We start from the raw sequence: 24,197 nt of genomic DNA, 5'->3' as shown, positions 1-24,197 counted from the left end.
GGAAAAGGTATGGCACCTGGTGGCTCAGTCAGTTGGGCTCCTGACTTTGACTCAGGTCATGACCTCATAGTTTGTGAGGTCAAGCACTACATTGGGCTTGGGGCTCACTGATGTCAGTGCAGAGCCTGCTTCATATCCTCTGTCCCCCCTCTCTCTGTCACTCCCCTGCTTGCACTCTCTCAAAAATAAATAAGAAAACATTAAACAGTGGAAAAGGGAGACAGATCAGAAAGATGCAATGTGAACAGGACTCCACTTGCTTTTGCTTCATTGGAAGATGGAAGAAGAGAGCCACCAGCCAAGGAGTGTGGGCTGTGGGCTGACTATAGAAGCTGGGGGGAAAAAACAAAACAAACAAACAACAACAACAACAACAACAAACAAGGACATGAATCTTACCTAGAGCCTAAAGAAAGGAATTCAGCCTTACCAATGCTTTGATTTTAGCTGGTGAAACCAAATCACACTTCTGGCCTACAGAACTGTAAGACAATAGTTTCGTGTGTTTAAGCCATTAAATTTGTGGCAATGTGTTACAGCAGCAGATGCAAAATAATTTATGAGTACAGTTAGAAAAGCTGGATCTATTCGATTGCTAAGAAACTGGTAACTACAAATCCCATAATTCTAACTTCTGAGGAAGGAGCTCTAAGCTTCAGATACGTTTTACAAATTCAAGCAGAGTTGCTTGGCAACAAGAAAAATAAACAGTTTCAGGAGAAACCCACAGGAGATTGGAATCGCCAACGTCTTCCTGACTGTGTCTCTTGGTACAAACTTCTGCTTTTTATCTGCTTTTAACTACTTTTAAAAATCCAGGGAGCGATTCAAAAGACATGTACAGATCATGATAATTTTTTCAAATATGGGAATTAATGGGGTGGTAAAAATTGAAGAAACAATGGCTCCTGGGGAATTCTTGAGTACTCTAAATCAGCAGATTTATATCTAAACCAGCAGTTACTAATGTCTTTTGGGTCACAGATTCACTTGAAATTTCTTTTTAGAAAAATGTGCATATATACCTATACACATTTTGCATTTGTTTTACTGATGTTACAGCCATCTTAATCTTTATAAGCCCAAGCTCACAAACAACTTGTCTAAGTAGGTATTTTCATGATATTGCATTTGATTTTAGTGAGGGATACATTTCTTAGGAAATATGCATGTGATTGAGCACACATTAGCACATTAGAAGTAATACCTGTATTCTAGTTAACTATGAGAGACTAGATTTTTTTCAAAGGCTTTTTGTTTTTGTGGTCAGTAGGTTCCAGATCTAATACTTCATTGAGAAAGGATGTGGACTCTCAAATACTACAACTGTGAGTGCTGTGGGAGTGATTTTGTCAGCTGCAAGGCTCTGAAGTATCACTTTCAACAGAAGCATTTTGGAAAAGTTCACTATGAAAAATTTGGCCAAGAAGTCCTGAGGGAGAAGCTCCAAGATCACAGTAAGGTACAAGTGGGAAAAAGTAGGGGAAAACTTGGGGTTTCCCCCCACTTTTTCTAAAAAAAAACCCACTGCTTTTTATTTGTTGTTTTTGGGTATTAATTCTCTTCATGGAGATTAATTAACAAGAAAGTAGAAATTAAAACAAAACTCCAGGTCCTAGGCCACCTGGTGGGATGAAGTAGTTAAAGCGGCATGTCTCAGTCCTGCTATAAAGGATCTGTCTCGTAGGGCTGCTGTTAGGGACACTCAGCAGAGTTCACTGGACATGAGTGTTGTATCCAGGGCAGCTGCTGTTAGGGACACTCAGCAGAGTTCACTGGACATGAGTGTTGTATCCAGGGCAGCTGCTACTACTGGAATTATTTTTCCAAAATGCTTATGTAGTGACAGGATTCTCACAATCCTAGACTTTTTACTTTTTTTTTTTTTTTTTTTTTAAGTTTCTTTCTTTTGAGAGAGAGAGACAGCACAAGAAGGGGAGGGGCAGAGAGAGAGGGAGAGAGATACCTCACAAACTGTGAGATCATGACCTGAGCCGAAACCAAGAGTTGGCTGCTTAACTGACTGAGCCACCCAGGCACCCCTAGAATTTTTACTTTTATTTTTTTTTTTTTAATTTTTTTTTCAACGTTTTATTTTATTTTATTTTTGGGACAGAGAGAGACAGAGCATGAACGGGGGAGGGGCAGAGAGAGAGGGAGACACAGAATCGGAAACATGCTCCAGGCTCTGAGCCATCAGCCCAGAGCCTGACGCGGGGCTCGAACTCACAGACCGCGAGATCATGACCTGGCTGAAGTCGGACGCTTAACCGACTGCGCCACCCAGGCGCCCCGAATTTTTACTTTTAATGGAAGCTTAGAAGTAGATAAATATACTTTCCCTCCTTCCTCCACCTCATTTTACAAATGAGGGAACAAAGCCCCGATTAGGTTAAATGATTTTTCTAAAGCCTCCAGAGAGAATAAAAAGAGCCGGGATTTTATTCTTCTGATTTCATAAAACAAAGCCTGGTGAGAGATATATATATACATATATATATATATATAGCAGATAGATGTATCTTTTTTCCCAGCACTGTAGTTCTCATGGTTCATCCATTAATCTACAGTAGTTTTCTATCTATATCAAAAGAACTAATGGGCTTTGCTATGTTTTGAAAACACAGAATGAGAATCTCTGTGCTCATGAATGGGAGCATTTAGTGAGAAGCCAAATCAAGTCCACCAGATCTTTCAAAGAGCTCTTATAATTCCTATGTTATGTGTTTACCTTTTCTCAGTCTTTACATGACAGGTCAGCCATGGAGACACACAAGCTCAACTGGGAAAATCTAGAAGAAAGGAATATAAAGCATATGGCTGCAGAAATATCAAAAACCTGCAGGATGTGTTCTAGGCACTTTGGAACCGTCCTTAGTCGGGAGAAGCATGAAATACAAGAACATCACTTCACAGCCAGAAAAAGAGGTAAAAGAGAAGCCTGGCTCTTTCTCTCTGTGTATATTTACGCAACATAGAAACCATATTTTGATTTTCCCTCAGTGCAAGGCTTTAGGGGTTGTTTCCAGGAACAGGTAATAGAGAACGATAGAGGATGAAACCAGATGTGGCTTGAGACTATCCTCTCTTGGAGTGGCAGGGACGAAGTAAAATTTTGCAAAGCCAAATCTGAAGAAGAAGCTGGGAAACCAAAGTGTCATTTAAAGAGACAACACAGTTCATGCAGTTCTATGGGCTTTCAGTCAAAAGTGGGACAGCATCAGGAATTCAGGTGGGAGTCAGGTAATGGTCTATCCATGTCAAAAATAGCCACAAAACTAAGATATTACACCTTTTCCTCTCATGTTTGTGGTCTGTGCTCTAAACTAACTTGTGGTTGCTGGTCTATGAAAGAATTTTAACAATATAATTTTTTTCAGGAAATAATAATTGATTCTGGATACAGAGAGGTCACTGGAAAGTAATCATTTTGTGATGAACTTCCCCTAGAGTAGTATATAAATTGGATATTATGTTTCAAGCAAAAGAATCAAAGTTTCAAAAAAAAAAACCCCACATAATCTGTTAACTTGGCATAATTGATAAAACTTAAACAAGGGGCTATGTATCCCTTGAGTGTTGATATAAAGTCTCTTGTTACTGATTATTTCTGAGTATGTTCTGATTTCCATTATGATTTCTTCTGTGATACATGATTTATTTAAAATATGTGGTTCTTGGGGCGCCTGGGTGGCGCAGTCAGTTAAGCGTCCGACTTCAGCCAGGTCACCATCTCGAGGTCCGGGAGTTCGAGCCCCGCGTCAGGCTCTGGGCTGATGGCTCGGAGCCTGGAGCCTGTTTCCAATTCTGTGTCTCCCTCTCTCTCTGCCCCTCCCCCGTTCATGCTCTGTCTCTCTCTGTCCCAAAAATAAATAAAAACGTTGAAAAAAAAATTTAAAATATGTGGTTCTTAAAATTTCTTAAAGCAAGGAGTATTTTTAGTTATTTTGTTACTGACTTCTCATTTAGTTGCATGGTGGCCAGAGAAGGTAATCTGTGGGACATTAGTTGTCTGAAATGTGCTGAGTTTTATCGATAGCTGAGTATATATTCAATTCTTTCTTGTTAACATTATTTATTTATTTTGAGACAGAGACATAGCGAGAGAGAGGGGGGGAGGGTGTGTGGGGAGGAGAATTCCAAGAGGGTTCTGCACTGACAGTACCAACTTGGGGCTCAATCTCATGAACTGCAAGATCATGAGCTCAGCCAAAACTAAGAGTTGTATGCTTAACCAACAGAGCCACCCTGGTGCCCTGAGTGTGTATTCAATTCTTGTGAATGTTCTATATGTGTTTGAAAAAGAAAGTCCAGTTGAAAGTTCATTCCAGAGAGAATTAGTGAATTCTTTAAGGCACTTGAGCCCTTTTCTAGCCAGAGGCCTCTCTAAAATGAATTCTCGGGGTGCTAGGGTGGGTCAGCCGGTTAAGCCTCTGACTTTGGCTGAGATCATGATGTCTCAATTCGTGGGTTTGAGCCCCATGTCAGGCTCTGTGCTGACAGCTCAGAGCCTGGTGCCTGCTTCAGATTCTGTGTCTCCTTTTTCTCTCTGCCCCTCCCCTTCTCATGCTGTGTCTCTATCTCTGTCTCTCTCAAAAGTAAAAAAAGAAACATTAAAAAAATATTTTAATGAATTCTCAGTGATAATATGAATGTATTGTATAAACCTGAATGAGGGCCACTTTGTGACTGCAGATACTTAGGGATTTTTTTCCTGATCCTTCCAATGCAAAAGTTATGAAAATTTCTTTGCTGTTGAAGGGGATCAGGATATGCCACCCCTAGTTATGCCAATTTGGTGTATTGATTATTTGGAGCCAAGACAGTTGAGACACAGTAAATACAAGAACTCCCTGCTCTCCCCCTTTCTGCCTAAAAGCAAGCCATAAATTCTCTCTCTCTCCTGTACTGAGATGAAGAGAGTAGCCTTTATCACAGATAACCTAGAGCTGGCACATGAGTGTTTCCAAACAAACCTTAATAGTTTTCTTAATAGTTAATAGAACTTAATAGCTCCCCCTGTGTATTTCCTAGTCACCTTCCCACAATTTATTGGCCTTCAAAGCTCCGGACTCCCTTCCTTCTGTCTACTCACTTCTCCACAACATATTATATTTTAAGTGGCATACAAACCCCCATGTCTCACCGCTACTTTGAATTTTCATTTCTTTTCTGTAAAGAGACCTATGCACATTAAAAAAATATATTAGCATCAGTAAAATTTGAATGCCTCTTCTCCTGTTAATCTGCTTTTCTCAGTTTAGTTCACATGCTCCATTCGTTGAACCTAGCAATTCAGTTATTCACTTCCTTCTCGTGAAGGATGTGGTTAGTCTTGTCAGCTCTTCTGGCTCAAAACACACACCTACGATGTCCCCATTTAAAAAAAAAAAAAAAAAGTACTATCTTCTGGTTTTTAGGTGTTGGCTCAGTTTTTTCTTTTTGAAAACACTGTGCAGGCCAAACCAAACATTCTGTAGGCAGAATATGGCCCCTGGACTGACAGTTTGAGACCTTTAATAGATGGTTTAACTTGGAATTCTATACCTTGGGGTCATTTTGTTGAAACTTGTTAACATATATGTTTTTCACTTAGGAACTTAAAATGATTGAGGAAATTGGAGCAAAGATTTTTTTCCTCATACAAGAATGTCTGAGTATCTGTTCAGCCATTTCTCTATAGAGACCTAGGGTTCAATGTCAGCTAAGTCTGGTGGGAGTGAAGTTTGCTGTTCACCTGATGCTCTACCAGCAGAGTCAGTTTCCCTGTTATTACAACTAGATAGTCCTGGTGATTGACTAGATGTAATTTACATATAAAATTAGATTCTTGCCTTAGACACACACATCTTTTTCTGTACAGTGAATATCAAATACTGGCCATTTCTCTATGCAGCCCAAATGTCTACAGGATTTTCACCTCATAATATGTTGGAGTGTAAAAGTCCCCAAGAGCTACAGAGATTTGCAGATAAAAATATCCGCCCTGCCTCTGGTCATCTGAGCACTGCATGTGTGGCTGAAATTGGGGCCCTGTTCAAGTTGATCCAGGATTGCTTTCCGGTGCCGGCCTCCCGAGTGATCCAGGTAATCTGAGCCAGGCCACACAGCCCTAAGGAAGCCATTCCTTCCTCATGGAGGCAATGAACATCAGCCGGGCAAGGCCACATGTTCAAAGGCCAGTGTTGCCTTCTGCATGGGGTGACACAGCTCGCAAGGAGCTCTTTGAAATGCCAGGGCAGGCTTCAGGCTGGTGGAGCAGGCACTCAACCATGCGACAGCTGGAGTCCATTAAGGTTGGCAATTTTTGCCCGAGGGATGAAAGTGCCTTTACATTGGCAAGACCAAAGAATTGGCTTACACTTGACTGATATTTGTAAATGCTTAAGGGAATTTCAGGCAAAGGAGGTGAGCCTGTCCCCCAGGGCCCTGTTTCATGCTTGAGCAATCTGCCTGTGGAAGTAATTAGGTGCTGCGCTGATGGGCTCCCTGTCAACTTAAAGACAACTCACTGAGTCCAGGAACAGTTGTCCAGAGAGCACAGAAAATTTCCTTGAAGAAAAATGGCCTGAACACAGGAAAGGAATCCAAATAGCAATGATGGTATGATTTCCCCCCTGCCCCATTATTATTATTTTTACCATTAATACTGTCACTGAATACTCTCTCATCCGTGTTTAGAGAAGAAAATACAGGGCAGGTCTGTGGGCATTTTATTCCGATAATTTTTCCACTCCTTCGTTTTAAAATGCACACATGGGGTGCCTAGCTGCCTCACTAGTTGGAGCGTGAGACTCCATCTCGGGGTCATGAGTTTGAGCCCTCCCTGGGTGTAAAGATTGCTCAGAAAAATTAAAAAAATAAAAAAAATAAATCTTTGGAAATGATGTCAAGAAAACTGCAAATGCACATATATTTGTTATAAAATCATCTTTCAGCCATAAACTTATTTAAAAGCAAAAACGATTTTTAATGTAACTCAGTAGCAAATATGATTTATGAGGATGATTAAATTCTTCCTTCAGATAGCTATGGCAATGCCTGAATATGAAACAATGTATTTTCTTCTACAGAGATAAGAGTCAGCGTTCTATTCTAGTCCTGCCTGATGCTTGCCAAAAACAGGAGCTAATGATTGATTAAGTTGCAGAATTGTTGTGCCCTTTAGTCCATTCTTGAATAGTGACAGTACACATTAGTGTATTAAGAACTCTCAGATTAAAGATGCTAAAAACTACATTTCCCATATTCCTCTGTCACTATAATTTCCTCTTCTTTTTTTTTTTAAGAGAAAGAGAGAGCGCACACATGTGAGCTGAGGAGGAGCAGAGGAGCAGAGAGAGAGAGAGAGAAAGAGAAAGAGAGAAAGAGAATCCCCAAGCAGGCTTCATGCTCAGCATGGAGCTTGATCCCACAACCCTGGGATTATGACCTGAGCCGAATTCAAGAGTCAGATGCTCAACGAACTGAGTCACCCAGGCGCCCCTGTCACTGTAACTTGGAATGGGAATAGGTTTTGTAAATTAGTTGCACTAGTGAGAACCGTGTTAGGAACAGAGTTAAGTTGGGGTAGAGATGGTAGGGCATGAGACACCTATTTTAGTCTTCATGATTAGCAGATACAGAATGACTCTGGAGCCAAGCATTGAAATGTTTTCTAACTTCATGTGAAATCACAGTGTCATTTGTGTGTCACAGTCTACCTTTGATAGATTGCTTTTGCCTTATTTGGGACATGACGGTTACCAAATCATAGGTAACAGGTTTCTTTGCTGCTAAAGAGATTCCTGTGGGACCTTGCAACCTGAAGTTGTCCTGGAGTGCTAAAGAAGGCAATAAAGTACGGTTAATTCCTTCCAGTTTGACTTTTATAAAATTATATTTAGCGAGAGATTTGAGGTAAATTCTCAGTAATTATAATTACAGAACACTTATTAAAAAGCATTCAAGATCTATTTAGAAACAAGGAAAAGTAACATCCCCCAGAAACCTCAGTCACTTGTGGTTCTAGCTCTCACAGGTTGGGTCTGTGTTAGGACACTTATGCCGGTGGCACCTGTCTAGCTGTTCATTGACAACTGCTAGGTGTGAGCTTCAGGCTTCACAGTGGTGAATTTGATTCCTGCCCCTGTAGGTGCCATACAGTCTAGTGGCTTTCAGGCAGAAAGAGTCTGAGAACTAGCGGCTCTCTGTCTTCGTAAGGATTTTCAGGCTTTTTTGGAAAATTATGCTTTCTTTTTCATAGCTGAACCTAAATTCTCAGTAGACCGTGATAGATTGCTTTCTCCTTCTTCTGTTCCGCACCCCCCCCGCCCAGGGTGAAGGGGGTTAAACTGCACATATTTAAGCTATTCCACAATGTTAATTGACCCTAAAATGCTACAACTTGAAATTTGTGCTTCCCTCAAGGTTAGTTTAGGTTTGACCCACATTAAATCCTTCGTCTTCACAGGGTGGTTCTTATATAAAGGGGACTGACACCCAAGGATGCTCAGAGATTGACATCGTGTTGTTCAGTGATGTGTTTGCCAATGTGAACCATTGCAAAAAACAAATGAGAGAAGCTCTGGATGCTCTGAGGGAAAACTTAAAGCAAACATCACGTGGAAACAGGTCTGGGTGAAGGTGTTCCTGTGAATCCTTTTCTTCCACAGGTGGAAACGTCAGCTAAGGGAAATTCTTAGCTTGGTACAAAAGGGCATTCATTATTGAGCAACCATTACTTCTGTACGCTAACATTAAATTTTTGAGAGAAAACTTGGAAAGATTGCCCCAGAGGCATTTTTTTTAAGACTTCTAGCTGAACTTTCAATGAAATTTCACGAATTTGAGATTCTACGATTTAAGGACTAATTATGTTTTCCCCAGTGCACCTTTATTTAATTTCCATCCCCTAGCTGAAACCTGACTCTGAGGAATGCAAACAGGAAGGGGTGGGAAAGGTGCCTCCAAGAACCAAGAGTCTTTGAGACACATTTGTCTGATAAACATTCCCTTCAGCTATGTCCTGGGGTCTCTTGCTGATGTGGCTTTGCTGACATTACACACAATGTCTCTTTGCTCCAAATGTTGAACTAATCAGACCTGGCAGGGTTTTTTTTTTGTTTGTTTTTGTTTGTTTGTTTGTTTGTTTTGGTAAGTTCCAGAAAGAAAAAAGGAAAGAAATGCAAACACCTTGACATGTTATTATTTATTTTTCTCTTTCATTTTTACACATCCTGTTATTTTTTTCAGTATAGTGAACTGTGGATGAAGAGAAACGCAAATATCCATGTTGTAAAATAAAGAAAGCATTTTTCCTGAGAAAAACAAACCAAGCTATGTGTCACTTTTTCTAAAATAAGATCAATGTTTTAAAACAATGTCCCAGAACTGTTTCTTAATTTAAATAATAGATTCATTACCAAGCCTTCACTTTAAATGAGTATGGAGAAGTAGCTTGAATGTGTCTTTATTGAAACATACTACCTTCAGGAATACCAAACACCTACTAAATTGTGGTAGTTAGCGAAAGACTTCAGATGAATGGCATGATGGTGACAATAGTGACTGACATCCTTTGGGTTGGAAAGGCAGAAAGGGAAATGATGGAGTTTCACATACAATTACACTTTGGATGGAGAAAGACCACCTTTAAGAAAAAAGAAAACAAACAGGAGAAATAGGAGAATGTGTTTTTCATTTTTATCCATTGCTTCTTCCAAGTTTTCCCCATTAAATTTGTAAACTAAAGGTTGCATCATACTATTGTTATTATTATTTATCAAAACAGAATGTTAATGTACTCTAAGGCACATTAAAAATAAGAGTTAGGCTGTATTCTTTCCATGGTAACCTTATTTGGAAACACAATATTTGTTTTTCATTGTTAGGTCATTTTCTATACTCCTCACCCACCCAACTTCAAAGAACCTTATGGATTCACTCTCCCTAATACTTTTTCCCCTCTTCCATATCTCAGCTGCCCTTCACTTGGAAAAAACAGCTCTTGAAAGTCTTTACTTTTTAGATTTCCAGAAGGAATTTTGAAGTAGAACCCATGAAAAATAACAACCCTGAAAACCATGGTTCATTTACTCTAATTGTTCCTGACTAAAAACAAGCAAACTCATTTTCTCATCTATGTTCCTTCTATTCTTTCAACTCATTAAGTAATTTAATTGAAAAGTCTTCAAAGTTGAACCGAGTTCCCAGGTAACCACCATCTTTCTTTTGCACCTTTTAAATGCCTGTTCATTTTCACTCACTCTGAGTGATTTTTCAAGGGACTAATGGTTTTAATTCAGCCCAGAATGTATTTTATCCCATATTTTGTTTGGCTGAATGGTTCTTGTGGCTAAAAAGGAGCATATTTTCTGAGAAGTAAGACTTAGAGGCAAACTGAGAAAAGAGGACTGTGAAGTCAGGAAAAGAGGCAGATTGTCCAAGGGTGTTGTTTGGTACTGATATCTGAATGGAGCAGCCGCTTTCTCTGGCTTTCTCAGAGCAACTAAGACCATACCACAATTCATTTGAAGGGAAAATTGAATTAAAAATGGACAAGAAGCAGATATGTGGGTCTGACAGTTGGTTTTGACTCCCACCCACTGAGAGAGTAGAGTTTATTGTTTCAGTTGATGCCTGGTTTTTGGTGATATATTGTTTGTTGCTGTTATTTTTAAAGCTATTCAGTTACTTTATTTTGAGAGACGGGTGTGAGAAAAACTCGTTCTTTTCCTTTGAAACTAGTCTATATCTTAATCTACCAGTAACAACAACTGTTCTATGTCAGTCACTTTCCGGGCCCTGCTTATGAATGAAATCTCAGGAGACTTGCCCAATAAGCCCAAGTTACTGGAAATCATTTACATGCCAGAGGTATTGTGCTCCTCTCTTTACACATCAGTGTGTTTATTATTAAAAAACCACAATGGGAAAACATACTTTCAGCTTTTAAGGAGATGGTGCTATAAAGTGTCACACCTATAATAATTATGTTATAATTGGAATTTCTCCACATTATCTCTTATTTCTTATTGCATTGATTTAGAAGTCTTGAAAACAAGAATCTCTCTTTCATTATATTATCCAGTCGGAGCATCTTAAAGCTCTCCTCTGAGAAATAGTCTTTTAAAATTACATTGCCGGGTGGCTGGGTGGCTCAGTCAGTTAAGCATCTGACTCTTGATTTTGGCTCAGGTCATGAACTCATGGTTTGTGGGTTTGAGCCCTGCATCGGGCTCTGTGCTGACAGTGTGGACCCTGCTTGGGATTCTCTGTCTCCCTCTCTCTGCCCCTCCCCTGCCCACACTGTCGCTCTAAATGAATAAATAAATAAATAAAGTCAGATTGGAGGACTTGGAGTTGTCTTGATAAGACATGGACAAGACATGGCATGTTCATGGACTGGGTTGACAAGAATAGGAAGTGGCAAATAATATCACCTGAGGACTCCTGAACAAGCACTGCTATGACCCATGCCTCTTTTCTACTAATAAGATTAGCAAAAATCTTTTGGAATACTCATTGGACAGTAATGTGTATGTAAAGTAGCCTAAGATAGTGACATTCTCATTAACCTTGACCCATTTTAGAACTCTGAACTCCTCAGTGGATTTAATACTTCATTCAAACTCTCTGGTATACACAACAGTAAAAACTTCACATACCAATGGCCATGTCTCCTATAGCCCTGTCTCTTGGAATTTCTAGTGATTTTTTAAGATTAAAGCCAGGACACGTGCATAGAAAAATCTTAGATGCTTCAGCTGATGTTCTTTTTCCAAGTGGATAGAATAAGAACTGATTACCCAAGTAACACCTCATACCCGTTAAGTAAAAATGTTTGGAGGCCAGAGCATCTGTACTTTTTAAGGATCCCCAAGTGATTCTAATATGCAACAAAGTTGGGGAACCACTGTTACAGCCTGGTATGTTCACCAAGGACTTTGCCCTAGTCCTTGTCTCCTCAGCTCTTAAGACTGAACCCTCATCCATGTTGTCTCATTTGGGCAAAACTATCACCAACCCCATTCAACTCTTGAAGACATTCTGCTTTATTTCTTCAGCCGTGCCTGTCTCAAGCATCTTCAGAATTCAGCAGATGTTTGGAGGGAAAAGCAGATCATATTTCAGATTCAACTCTCCACCCTTCCCTTTTGATCAGGATTGTGGCCTCCAAGTCTCTTAACGTTGCATCAATCCCCTGAACTAGAAAGAGTTCTGCTGGTATCTTTACCCCAGAAGCTTCTCTTCACACAAACAAAATCCATGTTTTCAGCCTTGTGTCTATTCCCCAAATCAGTGTATGTCCCCAGAAAGGAAAAAGCAGAGTATCTGTCCGCCTCTCCATAATCTGCTGCCCCCACCCTCATGGAATCTCAGCCTTTCTAGCTTCATCAACTCCCTGATGCCCCTCAAATACGTTTATATGTGGTTTTGAAAACCTAATTTTCTAGTTGTTCTGAATGAGCATCAATCTTCCACAGACTACTTCATTATACCCAGAAGTAGAAGTCTGATTTCTTTTAAAATATATTACTTAATCATATTCATGGTTAACAATATCTTGTGCCCCAATCTATATTCAGATAATAATTCACTTAAACATTACTTCTTAATCACCTACTACATGTCAGATATTAGGGACAGGGCAGTAAATAAAACAAACACAGCTCCTGCCTTTGTTCAACCAACACTCCAATATAAGAGAAATAAGCAAATAATGCCAAGTGGTAACTAAATACTGTGAAGAAACATAAAGCAGGGTAAGGGAACAGGGAACAGGGAGGGAGCTCTTGTTTTAAAGGGTGGCCAGGGAATGCCAAACAGTGCAACGAGGACTGAAGCCTTGTGGAGTATCTTCCATCAATGTACTCTAGGTATAGGAATGGCAATTGCAAAGACCCTGAGAAGGGAACATTCCTGGAATGTTTAAGAAATAGCCAGGAGAGTAGCAGGGCTAGAATAAGGGGAAGGGTGGTTGAAAATCATCTCAGTTTCTTTTTTCTCTACTATTTCTCATGCCATGTCTTGTTCCTTTGCTAAGGATCCTAATGGGAAAGAGAGCACCATTGTCTTTAAGATTCAATTTTTTATGTACTGAAGGTCTTCACAATCATTCTTTTGAGATCATGGCCTGCTATGATGTCCTGGGGCATGCACCCTCCACAGGTAAGGTTTATTTTTTTGTTTCACAGGAAGCCTTAAAATGACTGCTTATTCAACATGTATTTATACAGGACTGAGGACATCCAGACACAGCAGTGAAGTAGGAGTAGGGAACCAGGCTGCTTGTCGTAGTGAAACATTTAGTGTTGTTAGGAGACATTTTTTTTTTCCTGCAGCACATAAACACCATGCATCTGTCTGCCACCAGTTTTTAATTTAAGAAGTGTGATCAAGTATTAACTATTTGTCCAGGATAATGGAGTAGAGAAAGAGCACAAACAAAGTATATACATAGCTTGCAGGGAGCTGCTGCTTGTAGCAGGAATCCCTATGTGAGCCTAAGCTGGATTTGCCCCAGGATTCAGGCACAATCTGGCTGACTCAGGAGGGAAACTGAGTCTTCCCCAGTGGGAAAGATGGGTTAGGAACATAACTTTGGTCCAAACTCAACAGACCAGTATTCAGAGAAAGGTGCTTAGTACTCGGCACCAGTGGACTCATGCCTGTCTCTTGGAGAAAGACTTCAATAAAATTTGAGGGAAAACTAGACGAGCTGTTTCCTGGATGTCTGCTATGGCAGCCAGAGCTCAAGTCAGCACAACTTTGCAGCCTGAGTGGTGGAATGCAGCTCTGGGGTTATTGTGTGAACGAGGAAGGGGTCCAGAAGGCATGAGGAGCCAAGAAGTCACCCTCACTGTGACCTGAGAAGATGCAAGAACAGGCCTCTCTCCTTCAGGGTCTTACTTCCCCACTACTGGCCCGAAGAGTTGTGCCTTTGGCAGGCATGGCCACCCTGATGGCATAACTGTTTTTGGTGGGACCATCAGTGCTTTTGGTAACAGCAGCTACAGAAGACATCAAACAGCACAAATGATCAAGAGAAGACGATAATGGCAAATATCATGTGGTATAGAAAGAAAAAGTCTGCAAGCACATGTGAGATAGTCCATGGGGGCATCTTAAATAGGGGAGGAATTTGAGGAAACTCCTTAAAGAAATGGGAAGTGAAAAGGACAGAGTCATAGAATGATATTGTGATGGCTACTGTGATGTTATTTTTATCCCTAAGATGTGCTATCTGAAATGAGATATGAAATATAGAATTTAGTCCATACTTACAAAAAGAGGGGAATAAAGTATCTCCATTAGGCAAGAAGATTAAGGCCCCGTTATCAGCTCCTCAAAATCCATATGTTGAAACCCTAACCTTCAGCGTGATGGTATTATGAGGAGAGACCTTTGGGGAGGCAATCAGGTTTGGATGAAGTCATGGGGAATGGACCCCCAGGATGGGATCAGGGCCCCTCAAGGAAGAGAAGGAGACACAAGAACTTCCTCTTGGGGCCATGTGAAGCTACAGCAAGAAGGTAGCCAACTGCAAGCCAAGAAGAGATCTGTCACTAGGAACCAAATCTACTGGCCCTTGATCTTGGACTTCCTAGCCTCCGGAACTGTAAAATAAGTTTCTGTTGTTTAAGCCATGCAGTCTGTGATATTTTGTTATAGTAGCCCCAGCGAAGGCCCAGATGATGAGTGATTTATGCAAACGTAAGTATATTCTCCAGAGAACTTGGGTGTTGAGTGTAGGCTTCTGCTTGACTTAGAACATTTATGTATGTATTCTCTTTGTGTCAATAGGTGGTACTAAAAGTACCATAGCAAATCATGAGCCAATATATGAGCAGTGATCCTCCTGTAGCTTAGCAGGACATATTAAATATTTTCACTGTTCTATTCACTTATTTATCCCATTCAACCATTATTTGTGGAATATCTACCATGTGCTATTAAATACTTACAATGGAATAGACAGGAGATCAAGATTGTTGTTCTCTTGGAGCTCACATTTTGTAGAGGAGAGATTCCTAACCTTGAAATATCTGTTATTCCCTAAGACTCCAGTCTATCTGTCTATCTGTTATTCCCTAAGGCTCTATCTCTATGTCTTTGCCCACTGTTTCCATTGATTTTTTAAGTTTATTTAAGTAATCTCTATACCCAACATGGGGCTGGAACTCACAACCCTGATATCTAGAGTCACATGCTCTCCTGACTGAGTCAGCCAGGCACCCCCAGTGATACATTTTCTTAACCTGCCCCATCCTATACTCTATCTTAAAGTTTCTGCTCAACCTTCAAGACTCAACTCACCACCAGCTCAACTTGTTTCTCTAATTCTTCCTAGACCTTACTCTTCTGCTTTCCCACAGAATCCTCCCTATATCTCCACCACAGCATGGTCCTCTATACTGTCACTATGTACAGGTTTGGCTTCCCACAGTGTTTTGAGCTCCATGAGCATAAGATTTGTCTTTGTTCCTGGTACTGTATTATTCAATAACTATTCATGGAATAAAAAGAATTATTAAACATAACATTGGTCCTACCCTCTCAGCCAGACCCCAGAGGAACAGGTTGACTTTCTTGAGCTAGTTCTTTTACTAATCAGCACTGTTGGACAATGTGCTGCTCACATTAAAATTCTCTTCTTTTGTGCTATAATTTGTTAATGCACATGCACTACATGCCTGCCATGGTCTAGAAACTGTGTTACTACTGGGTACAAACATGAATAAGACATGATGAAGTTTATAGTCTGGAGGGGAAAACACATGCATAGGCTATTTTATTTTGTGTTGTTTGTTTATTTATTTTGAGAGAGTGAGAGAGAGAGAGAGCAGGAATGCACTAGCTAGGGAGGGGCAGAGAGAGAGAGAGGGAGAGAGAGAATCCCAAGCAGGCTCCTTACAGTCAGTGCAGAGATGGACACGAGGCTTGATCTCATGAACTGTGAGACTGCCCTGAACCAAAATCAAGAAGTAGACACTTGACCAACTGAGCTACCCAGGTGCCCCATAAATAGGTCATTTTAATATAACATCATCTGTAATAAGACAGAAGTATAGGGAACTCTGAAATAAGGATACTAGGAAAGGGAATGTGACATCTTGGTCTATACTGCAGTGTTAGTTAAGTCTTCTTGGCTCTGATAATCTTGCTGATCCTGTAAGACAATTTTAAAGTGCTGTGATTTATCCAGCACTTATTATATGCCATACATAATTCTCATTGCCCTAAAATTAATCTCATTAAATGAATCCCATTCAGTTTGCAAAAAAAAAACAAACAAAACAAAACAAAACAAACACCTAAAATAATGACCCTCTCTCCAGTTTGCATATTTAAAAAAAATTGAGCCTTAGAAAATGTAAGCAAACTACCCACAGTTATGTAGCCAGTATGTGCAAGGCCTGGGATATAAATCCAGGTCCTTCACACTGTCTAGATCCTGTGTAGACTGATACAATGTCAAAGTTCTATAATGGGAAGAATACACTGGGCTTGAAGCCAAATCCCAGATCTATTTTATATTATCTATGAGACCTTAGGTAAATCATGGAAATCTCAAACCTCATTTTTTTTAATCTAAAAAACAGAGATATTGCAAGAATTAAAATATGAGATTCAATTTGAAATCATGTAGCAAAATGCTTATTAGCTCAATGAATATTTATTTAAAAAAGATGATTCTATCTCCTTACGTCTTACCATAGGCTCATAAAGCTTTTGTATTTGTGCAAATTAATTCTTTCTCTTGTGTGCAGACTTCAAAAGCACAATTGTTAGCCAATAGCAGTTCCTTGGAAATTGTCTTGAGGATTTGAGGCTGTATCAGTAGCTCTTGAGCTAAAATGTCTCCCAGAGGAGAGAAACATATTTTTACACTGGCTTCTAAGTCCCCTAAGTTCTTGAGCACAGCTGTGTGAAATGAACTGAAAAATCCTGAAATTGTTATGTAACCCTGCTTTTCTCCACTGATGATGGGGAGTGGATTTTACAGGACAACAACAATCCAGCAATTCAGACAAATCTTAGGATTCCAAGGAATTTTAGTGGGCAACTAAATGTTGCTAAAAATTGCCAGAGCAAGACTCAGATGATCACATCAAGTTTTCACTTGGAATCTTGATGTCATTCCCTGCACACCTTACATAAGTGCTACACAATCAATAGTGCGGCCCATGTGCTACAATGCAGCCCAGAGCCATGAGATCTGACAAGACCATGATTGACAACATTCCTGCCCCAGATGTGATTCTCAGATCAGCACTATCAGCATCACTTAGGAACTTGCTAGATACAGAATCTTGGGTTCCATCCCAGACCTACTAAATCAGAAATTGCATTTCAAAAGATCCCCACAAGATTCTTGTACTCATTAAAGTCTGAGAACCATTGAATTAGCCACTAATTAGGCATTTGGGCTCAGATATAACATGCAATAGAAGATAGTAGGGTGACAATAGATGGTTTAACTTCTTGGCCATGCTGACTTTGAGCCACCTACTTAACCTCTCTGACTCTCCTCCTCCTTTGCAAGCTGGAGAGAATAATAGTTCCTTTATCTCAGGGATGTTAAAGAGTAAATGTGTTAATAATTATAAAGCATTTGGAATAGTACTTGATTCAAAGCAAGGGAGCTAACTGTTCCTGTATTTCAAATAATGGTGATGATGTGATAATACTAAACTAAAGTTTCTTAAACTGACCTAAGTCACACAGAGTAGAAATAGAAGACCATAAGCATTAAAAATAAGTTAGGGACCACAAACTTGGGTTTTTGTCAGTGAAGACCTTTGAAGGAGGGGAAATGTTCATATACCAGTGGCTTTGAGTAGATAATCCCCAGGTCAGCCATGACATCTCATCAGATAAATAGAGTAAGTCATCAAGTATCTGGCACACTTATTGAATATCAAAATTTGAGTTAAATTATTGTTTCTTTTATCTTTTATCATCATAAATCTGAGTTTCTGGCCAAGTCTGATTGCTAAGAAAGGCAGAGAAAAGCTCCGAGTAAAACTGAAAGGTCTTTTTTAATAGTTCAAATGACTATTGCCTGGAAATTTGGGACTAGAATATGTTTGTTATAATATGCCCTTATAAGATATGTGTCATATATAACTCTATTTATTTGCTTATCATAGTAATTTGATTTTACTCTCTAACCTGTTGATAATCAACCTACTATTATATCTCTGATTTGGCCGTAAACAACTGGACCAGGATAAAAGGACTGCACAGATATGCTTGAGATTAGGGATCCAGATAAAGGCACATCAGTATTTTACTTTATGTAAAATATATTTTATAACTAACATAAAGTTACTAACCAATTAACTTTAAAATACATATTGTAGATGTGAAATTTTCCATGATTAACAAGTGTATCATTGTGTGCAATTTAGTTGGGCAGAAGGATAGGTATGTGTAAGGGCTGTCTAAAATAAATTCATATTAGAACTTCCAATTGTTTTGAATTGGGAAAATTTAAATAGATTATGATAAAAGGTACTAAACATTTATATTTCATACAGAGAGAATAAGCATGACCTGAGTACATGTTTTATAAGGTTGTAGTATTAAGCTATTGATGGTCATTCTTGCCATTTAATCTCATTTTCCTCCCTCATTAGTGGACTATTTGTTTTAAATTTGACCCAAATACATCTTTAAAATCATTTCTACCTTTATAAATATAATTAATTCCCTCGTGTCCAGGTGGTAGAATCTCTTCTGCAAGTATATATACAAATAAGAACAATTTAGATATTGAACAAGGGGAATTATATAGGTTATTGTTCAGAGAGTCTGATGACATTTAGTTTATATGTAGATGATATTTGCCTAAGGTACTGAAATCTGCTTCTGGGAAATAAACTTCCAGTGTGAATAGACAGAAAATCTGCCGCATCAGATTTTCTTATATCAGAGTTTGCTCACTTGAATTGCTCAGGCATCATGATGTTGAAGCTCTCTCTTTTAATTACTTGAGTAAACTGGAATAATTTCCTAAAAAGAAAAAAAAAAAAACAAACAACTTTCGTTTTAAATGATCAAGATCTAATTAATCAGAGAAACATAGCTCATTTGTATTGGGGAAGCCAAAAAAGAAGAGGGAGCAAATTCTCACAATGGTCTTTGTTCCTTGGTGTTAACAGATTTAAAACACCTTTACCGCAAACTGTATCTCTGTAACGACAGTGACTCAGCACAGCTGTGTGCCTTGGCCCTCTTGCCGTACCAAGTGGATTTTGTCAAGGCATCTGTGGTGAGGGTGAAGGAGCTCATTCGTTTAATGATACATTGGTTCAAGACGTCATTTGCCAAGTCCACCGAGGAAAATAAGTATGTAACCAGCACATGGGCACCATGTGAGCCTTCCTCTTTTCATATCCCTTTCCTTTATACTTCCAGGCCCCACCTCTTACCTTGGTAGGCAGAGGAGAGGGAAATATAGGGAGAGAGGGAGAGAGAGAGAAAGAGAGAGAGAGAGAGAGAAGAAAGGGCTGTCTAGAATATGGAACATCTGTATTATTATTATTCTGAAACAATATAATGGTTTGGTAGGAACCAAAGAATAGAAACAAAAATATTCAGTGGCATAGCCAGAGGGATTGGTGCAAAGAACGAAGCCGCAGGAAAAAGAAAGGGGAAACTACCAGCACAATTTGAGCTTCAAGTGTTCCTTCTGCTGTAGCCAATTCTATCAGAGGCAGAGTTGTCTTTCAGAGAAGGGGGATCCTCAAAAGTTGCTATGTGCATGTTCTTGATTCTTTCCTTGCGTTTGCTGGGAATAAGCTCTAACTTATAATGATGGGAGGTGAGGGAGACAGTGACTGGTTTGAGTATTTTAAGATAAACTTTTGATAAACAAAGACATAGAATATATCTGAATTCTCCTTTTGGCAGAAATAGCAGAGACAGGAGATTTACTATAACATATTTGTATATGGCCACTTTCTACAAAGAGTATGTCTTCTTTGTCTTTGTATAAAGTTACTAATAATCATGACTTGTTCATCTGAATCACCCACTGTTTACTCTGTATATTTTTATGTTTACCATAGAAAACATTAGTCACTTTGTAAACATATATTTCTATATAATTACTTCCTGTATCTAAACATCTCTGAACAGTCTATATGTTTTTTCTCATTTGGTTGAGCAAAAATTTATTATTAAAAATAGAAGAACAGAAGACCAAGAAAGAAAGTTTCTTGCCTGAGTAGATCCTTGGTCAGATTATAGGCCTGGTTTTGAAATCTAACACTGTTTTGTTTTGTTTTTTAACGGAGAGCATTTAGAGGTCTGCAAAGAAGCTTATCTCTTAGCGTAGCAGAACAATAATTCTAAGACTTAAAAAGGTGCTATTGTGGGGGAAATTGGACCACATATGTTATAATATGGTAATTGGTTTTCTATTTTTGGAAAGTAATCTGGTAGTGTTGTATTAAATATTTATTATGTGTTAAGGTTTTTAAAATATTCAAACCATTTGTCAAGGTAATTCCTTTATAGGTTAAAAAAAAGTGATAGTAAAAAGTAAAAAAAAAGAGTTTATTTATTAGTTGGTTTCAAAAAAGAGTTGAGGTCATTTATATTAAAAATATGTCCTAAAAAAGTACTAAAAATAAAGATTTTTAAGAAAAGAGATGAGAAATACTTTGAGAACTAACCTTACAGAAAATGAATGCATTTAAAGAAGTAATTTGTGTAAATATATTCAGAATAGTACTGCTTAAGATAAAGAACAGCAAAAATGCCCTTGAAGAACAAATAAACTTGCCCACAAATATGATCAAATACTATTCAAGACAAATTTGGGAAGCACGGTAATTAATATGTGGAAGGAGTTACATGAAACAATGTTAAACGACTAAAACATAACACAGAATAAATAGTATGAACATGTATCAGAAGTATGAAAGTACAGATGTAAATGCGCTGTAAAATGTGAGGGAAAATAGTCTAATGTTTATTAAGTTTTTTCCCCCTAAATTTACTCTCATGTCATATGAAGAGCATCCTCTGCCTGAGTGGTTTTCAACCATGACTTTCTTTTGGCACTTGGGAATACCAGCTGGTTCAAGTGGGGATGGATTTGAAGTCTGGTGTTTGTTGCTGTCAATCCTCAGGGAGTATTGTAAGAACTAAATTATTGATAGTCTGAAATCTGGTTTGCTATTTCATTACCAGGACAAAAAATTTTGTCTCCTTTTAGTTTTTCCTATTTTTTACTGAAATAAAAACAAACGACCAATAATGATAGTAAGAAAATATTTCCATGCTATTAGGGGAAGAACTGCATGATTTTGCAATATATCCTCAAAAGAGATTGCACTGGCTAATGAATGCCAAGGCAACAAAATATGTGTTTGGATATCAACCAACATGGAATCCTGAAACTATCTGTTTTTTTTTTCTCCCATGAGTTTGTTTACAACCCCTAGCTTTAATTTTTATTTTATTTTCCCCTGATGTACATAAGCTGCAATTTAAAAGACCGATGTAAGAAAATTTTCCTTCTTCACTCCAAATTCCCACCTCCCTAACAATGTTTAGGACATATTCTGCCAAATTTGTTTTTTACATATGCTTAATTTTTTTAAAAAACAAGGAACAAATGGGTTTGTAGTTTATGTATCACTATGAAAATTGTTATTCATTTAATCTATATCTTTTTATAGCTGTACCTAGAGAGCTACCTTCTTTTAATGACTGCAAAGTATAGTGATGTTCAAATACAAGCCACATATGCAATATTAGATATTCTAGTACCCACGTTAAAAGGTAAAATGTAGCAGTGCCTAGGTGACTGAGTTGGTTAAGTAACCGACTTTGGATAAGGTCATGATCTCATGTTTGTGAGTTCGAGCCCAGAGTCAGGCTCCGTGCTAATGGCTCAGAGCCTGGAGCCTGCTTCAGATTCTGTCTTTCTCTCTCTTGCTGCCTTCCCCTACTCATGATCTGTCTCTCTCTCTCTAAAATAACCATTAAAACAATTAAAAAAATAAAAAGGTAAAAAGCACTGATGAAGTTACTTTTAATAATACATTTAGCCACTATATCCAAAATGTTATCATTTCAACAGGCAATCAATGTAAAAATTATGAGTATTTTCCTTTTTTAAATATGTCTTCAAAATCCAGTGTGTGCCCAAGTCAGACTAGCCACATTCTCTACAGAATGAGAAGTGAAAAATGCTGACCAAAGCGATGGAACATACCAAATTTTAGTAGAGTTGACTGTTTTAATTTAGAAAAAAAGACTGTATTAAATTACATCCTCACCAATAGAATGTGAGAGTGTCTCTTTTCTCACAAACTCACCAATATTAGATATCATAATTCTTTATATTTGGTCCATCTCATTGGTGGGAAAATTGATAAACAGTGAGATTGAAAAGAGAATTTCTTCTTTTGTAAACTGCCTTCTGAGCTTAAATTTTTCTCGTAAGTGAATAAATCTGTCTTCATTTTCTGGGTTAAGGGAAGTAGACAACCCTTCGTTCTGTGTGTCTAGATTCCGCAGACTTCCCTCCTCTTACACAGTGGAGCTCCTCACAATTCACATCTGGGAACTGGCAGGAAAGCCGCTGTTGTTCAACCTGGTGCAGGGAATGAGGGCAGTCCTCAAACTTCTGGTTCGATACACAGAAATTGATGTCGTTTGGCACAGACACTACCATCCCAAGTTCCCCATTTTTGTAAAGGTTAACCAGAAACACACCAGGTAAGTATGTATCTTCTCTATGCCCTTAGGCTATAAGAAGCATGTTTACCATCAAGAAAGTCTGGAGCAAGGAGTTGCTTTATTGTCATTCATTGTAAATGAGAAGGCCTTAATTACCACAAAGCCAATTCCCTTTGATTACTTCTCACAGAATCTTACTTCTCAAGTGTGAATTAAGAATAATTTGAGTAGAATGAATCAAATGTGGATGTAGATGGCAAATGGGGAGGTAACTGAAGACTGAAACCAGGGAAGAAATGCCTCCCCGAGGTGAAGAGGAAAAATGAGAGGGAGTCAGAGTTGGAGGGGCAGAAGCAACTTGCTGTTTTCTGATAGGTATTAGTCCCTCGTGGACCTGCTTCCACCCTTCCAAGAGTCCTGTTCTTAACCAAATTCCTTTTTTTAACTCTGACGTTCCCCTTTCTCACTATACTACAAATTGAAATTGAGTTTAGAAATGAATAGTTTTGTGTTCTGTTTTGTTTTGTTGTAGGCCGTTCATTTTAGACCCCGTAAATCCTACTGTCAACGTGTGTGACACCTGCAATGCCTGGGACGAGGTTGCCCTGGTGGCGAGGCATAGCCTGTTGAAGCCTCTTTTCAGCAGAGTAAGAGCTGAGCCCCCTTGGCTTTTCACAAACAACTGGTAAACTGGACAAGGAGCTACTCTCCTCAGATTTTTTTTTTTAAATTTTTAAAATGTTTTTTATTTTATTTTTGAGACAGAGACAGAGACAGAGTGTGAACAGGAAAGAGAGGGAGACACAGAATCTGAAGCAGGCTCCAGGCTCTGAGCTGGAAGCACAAAGCCAGATGCAGGGCTCGAACCCATGAATCGTGAGACCAAGACCTGAGCTGAAGCTGGATGCTCAACTGAGTGAGCCATCCAGGCACCCCTGTCCTAGATTTCTATGAAGAAATTATAAAGGACACAAAGCACATTCCCAGTAAGAGTGCTCTGGACGAAAGGCAGCAGGAAGAAAGCTTGTCTTACTCTAATTCACCATATTAGTGACCCAATCTTTAATCAACATACTGATGTAAGTCATCATTTAAGATAAAAGGATCTATTTCAACCTTTAGGAGAATTGAAACATCCTCCCCCATGTTTTGGATTTGTTTGCTTTGGTGGTCTCATGACCAAAAAACATTAAAACAAAATCTAAGTAGCCACAGTGAATAAATAAAACAAAACTCCCAGGTCATTTGAGAGACAATTATCTGAAAGGGTAAAATAACTCCCATGTTTTAGTTTTAATTCACTATCATTTCAGGTTGACTTTTCAATTCTCCTGGTAACCTAGTATTTCATTGGGTCACCTGTGTTTTCAAAATTTCCCTATGAAAACCTGCTTGCATTAAGTATGGTGTATTCGCTTCCAGACATAAACTTACAAATGAATACATGGAAAGATGGAAATATCTGGAAAAAACACAATGGATTGCCTCAAAATAAACTGTTCCCCAAATCA

General features: G+C 38.8%; 1 protein-coding gene across 1 annotated transcript; it reads left to right on the top strand.

Moving 5' to 3' along the window:
* The first annotated feature begins 595 nt into the window (after positions 1-595).
* On the top strand, positions 596-24,197 carry LOC147584257 (2'-5'-oligoadenylate synthase 1A-like). The gene is made up of 9 exons (XM_086693024.1): positions 596-770; positions 1,274-1,462; positions 2,742-2,928; positions 5,897-6,087; positions 8,453-8,613; positions 13,028-13,152; positions 19,152-19,338; positions 22,516-22,725; positions 23,219-24,197. The coding sequence occupies exons 2-9, from the start codon at positions 1,304-1,306 to the stop codon at positions 23,373-23,375; spliced, it is 1,377 nt and encodes a 458-aa protein (XP_086549150.1). The 5' UTR covers positions 596-770; positions 1,274-1,303; the 3' UTR covers positions 23,376-24,197.

This window comes from Puma concolor, chromosome A1 (assembly GCF_028749965.1).
Source record: "Puma concolor isolate L17-30 chromosome A1, mPumCon1.1.hap2, whole genome shotgun sequence".
NCBI classification, from domain to species: Eukaryota; Metazoa; Chordata; class Mammalia; order Carnivora; family Felidae; genus Puma; species Puma concolor.
This window is presented reverse-complemented; position numbering and strand designations above follow the sequence as displayed.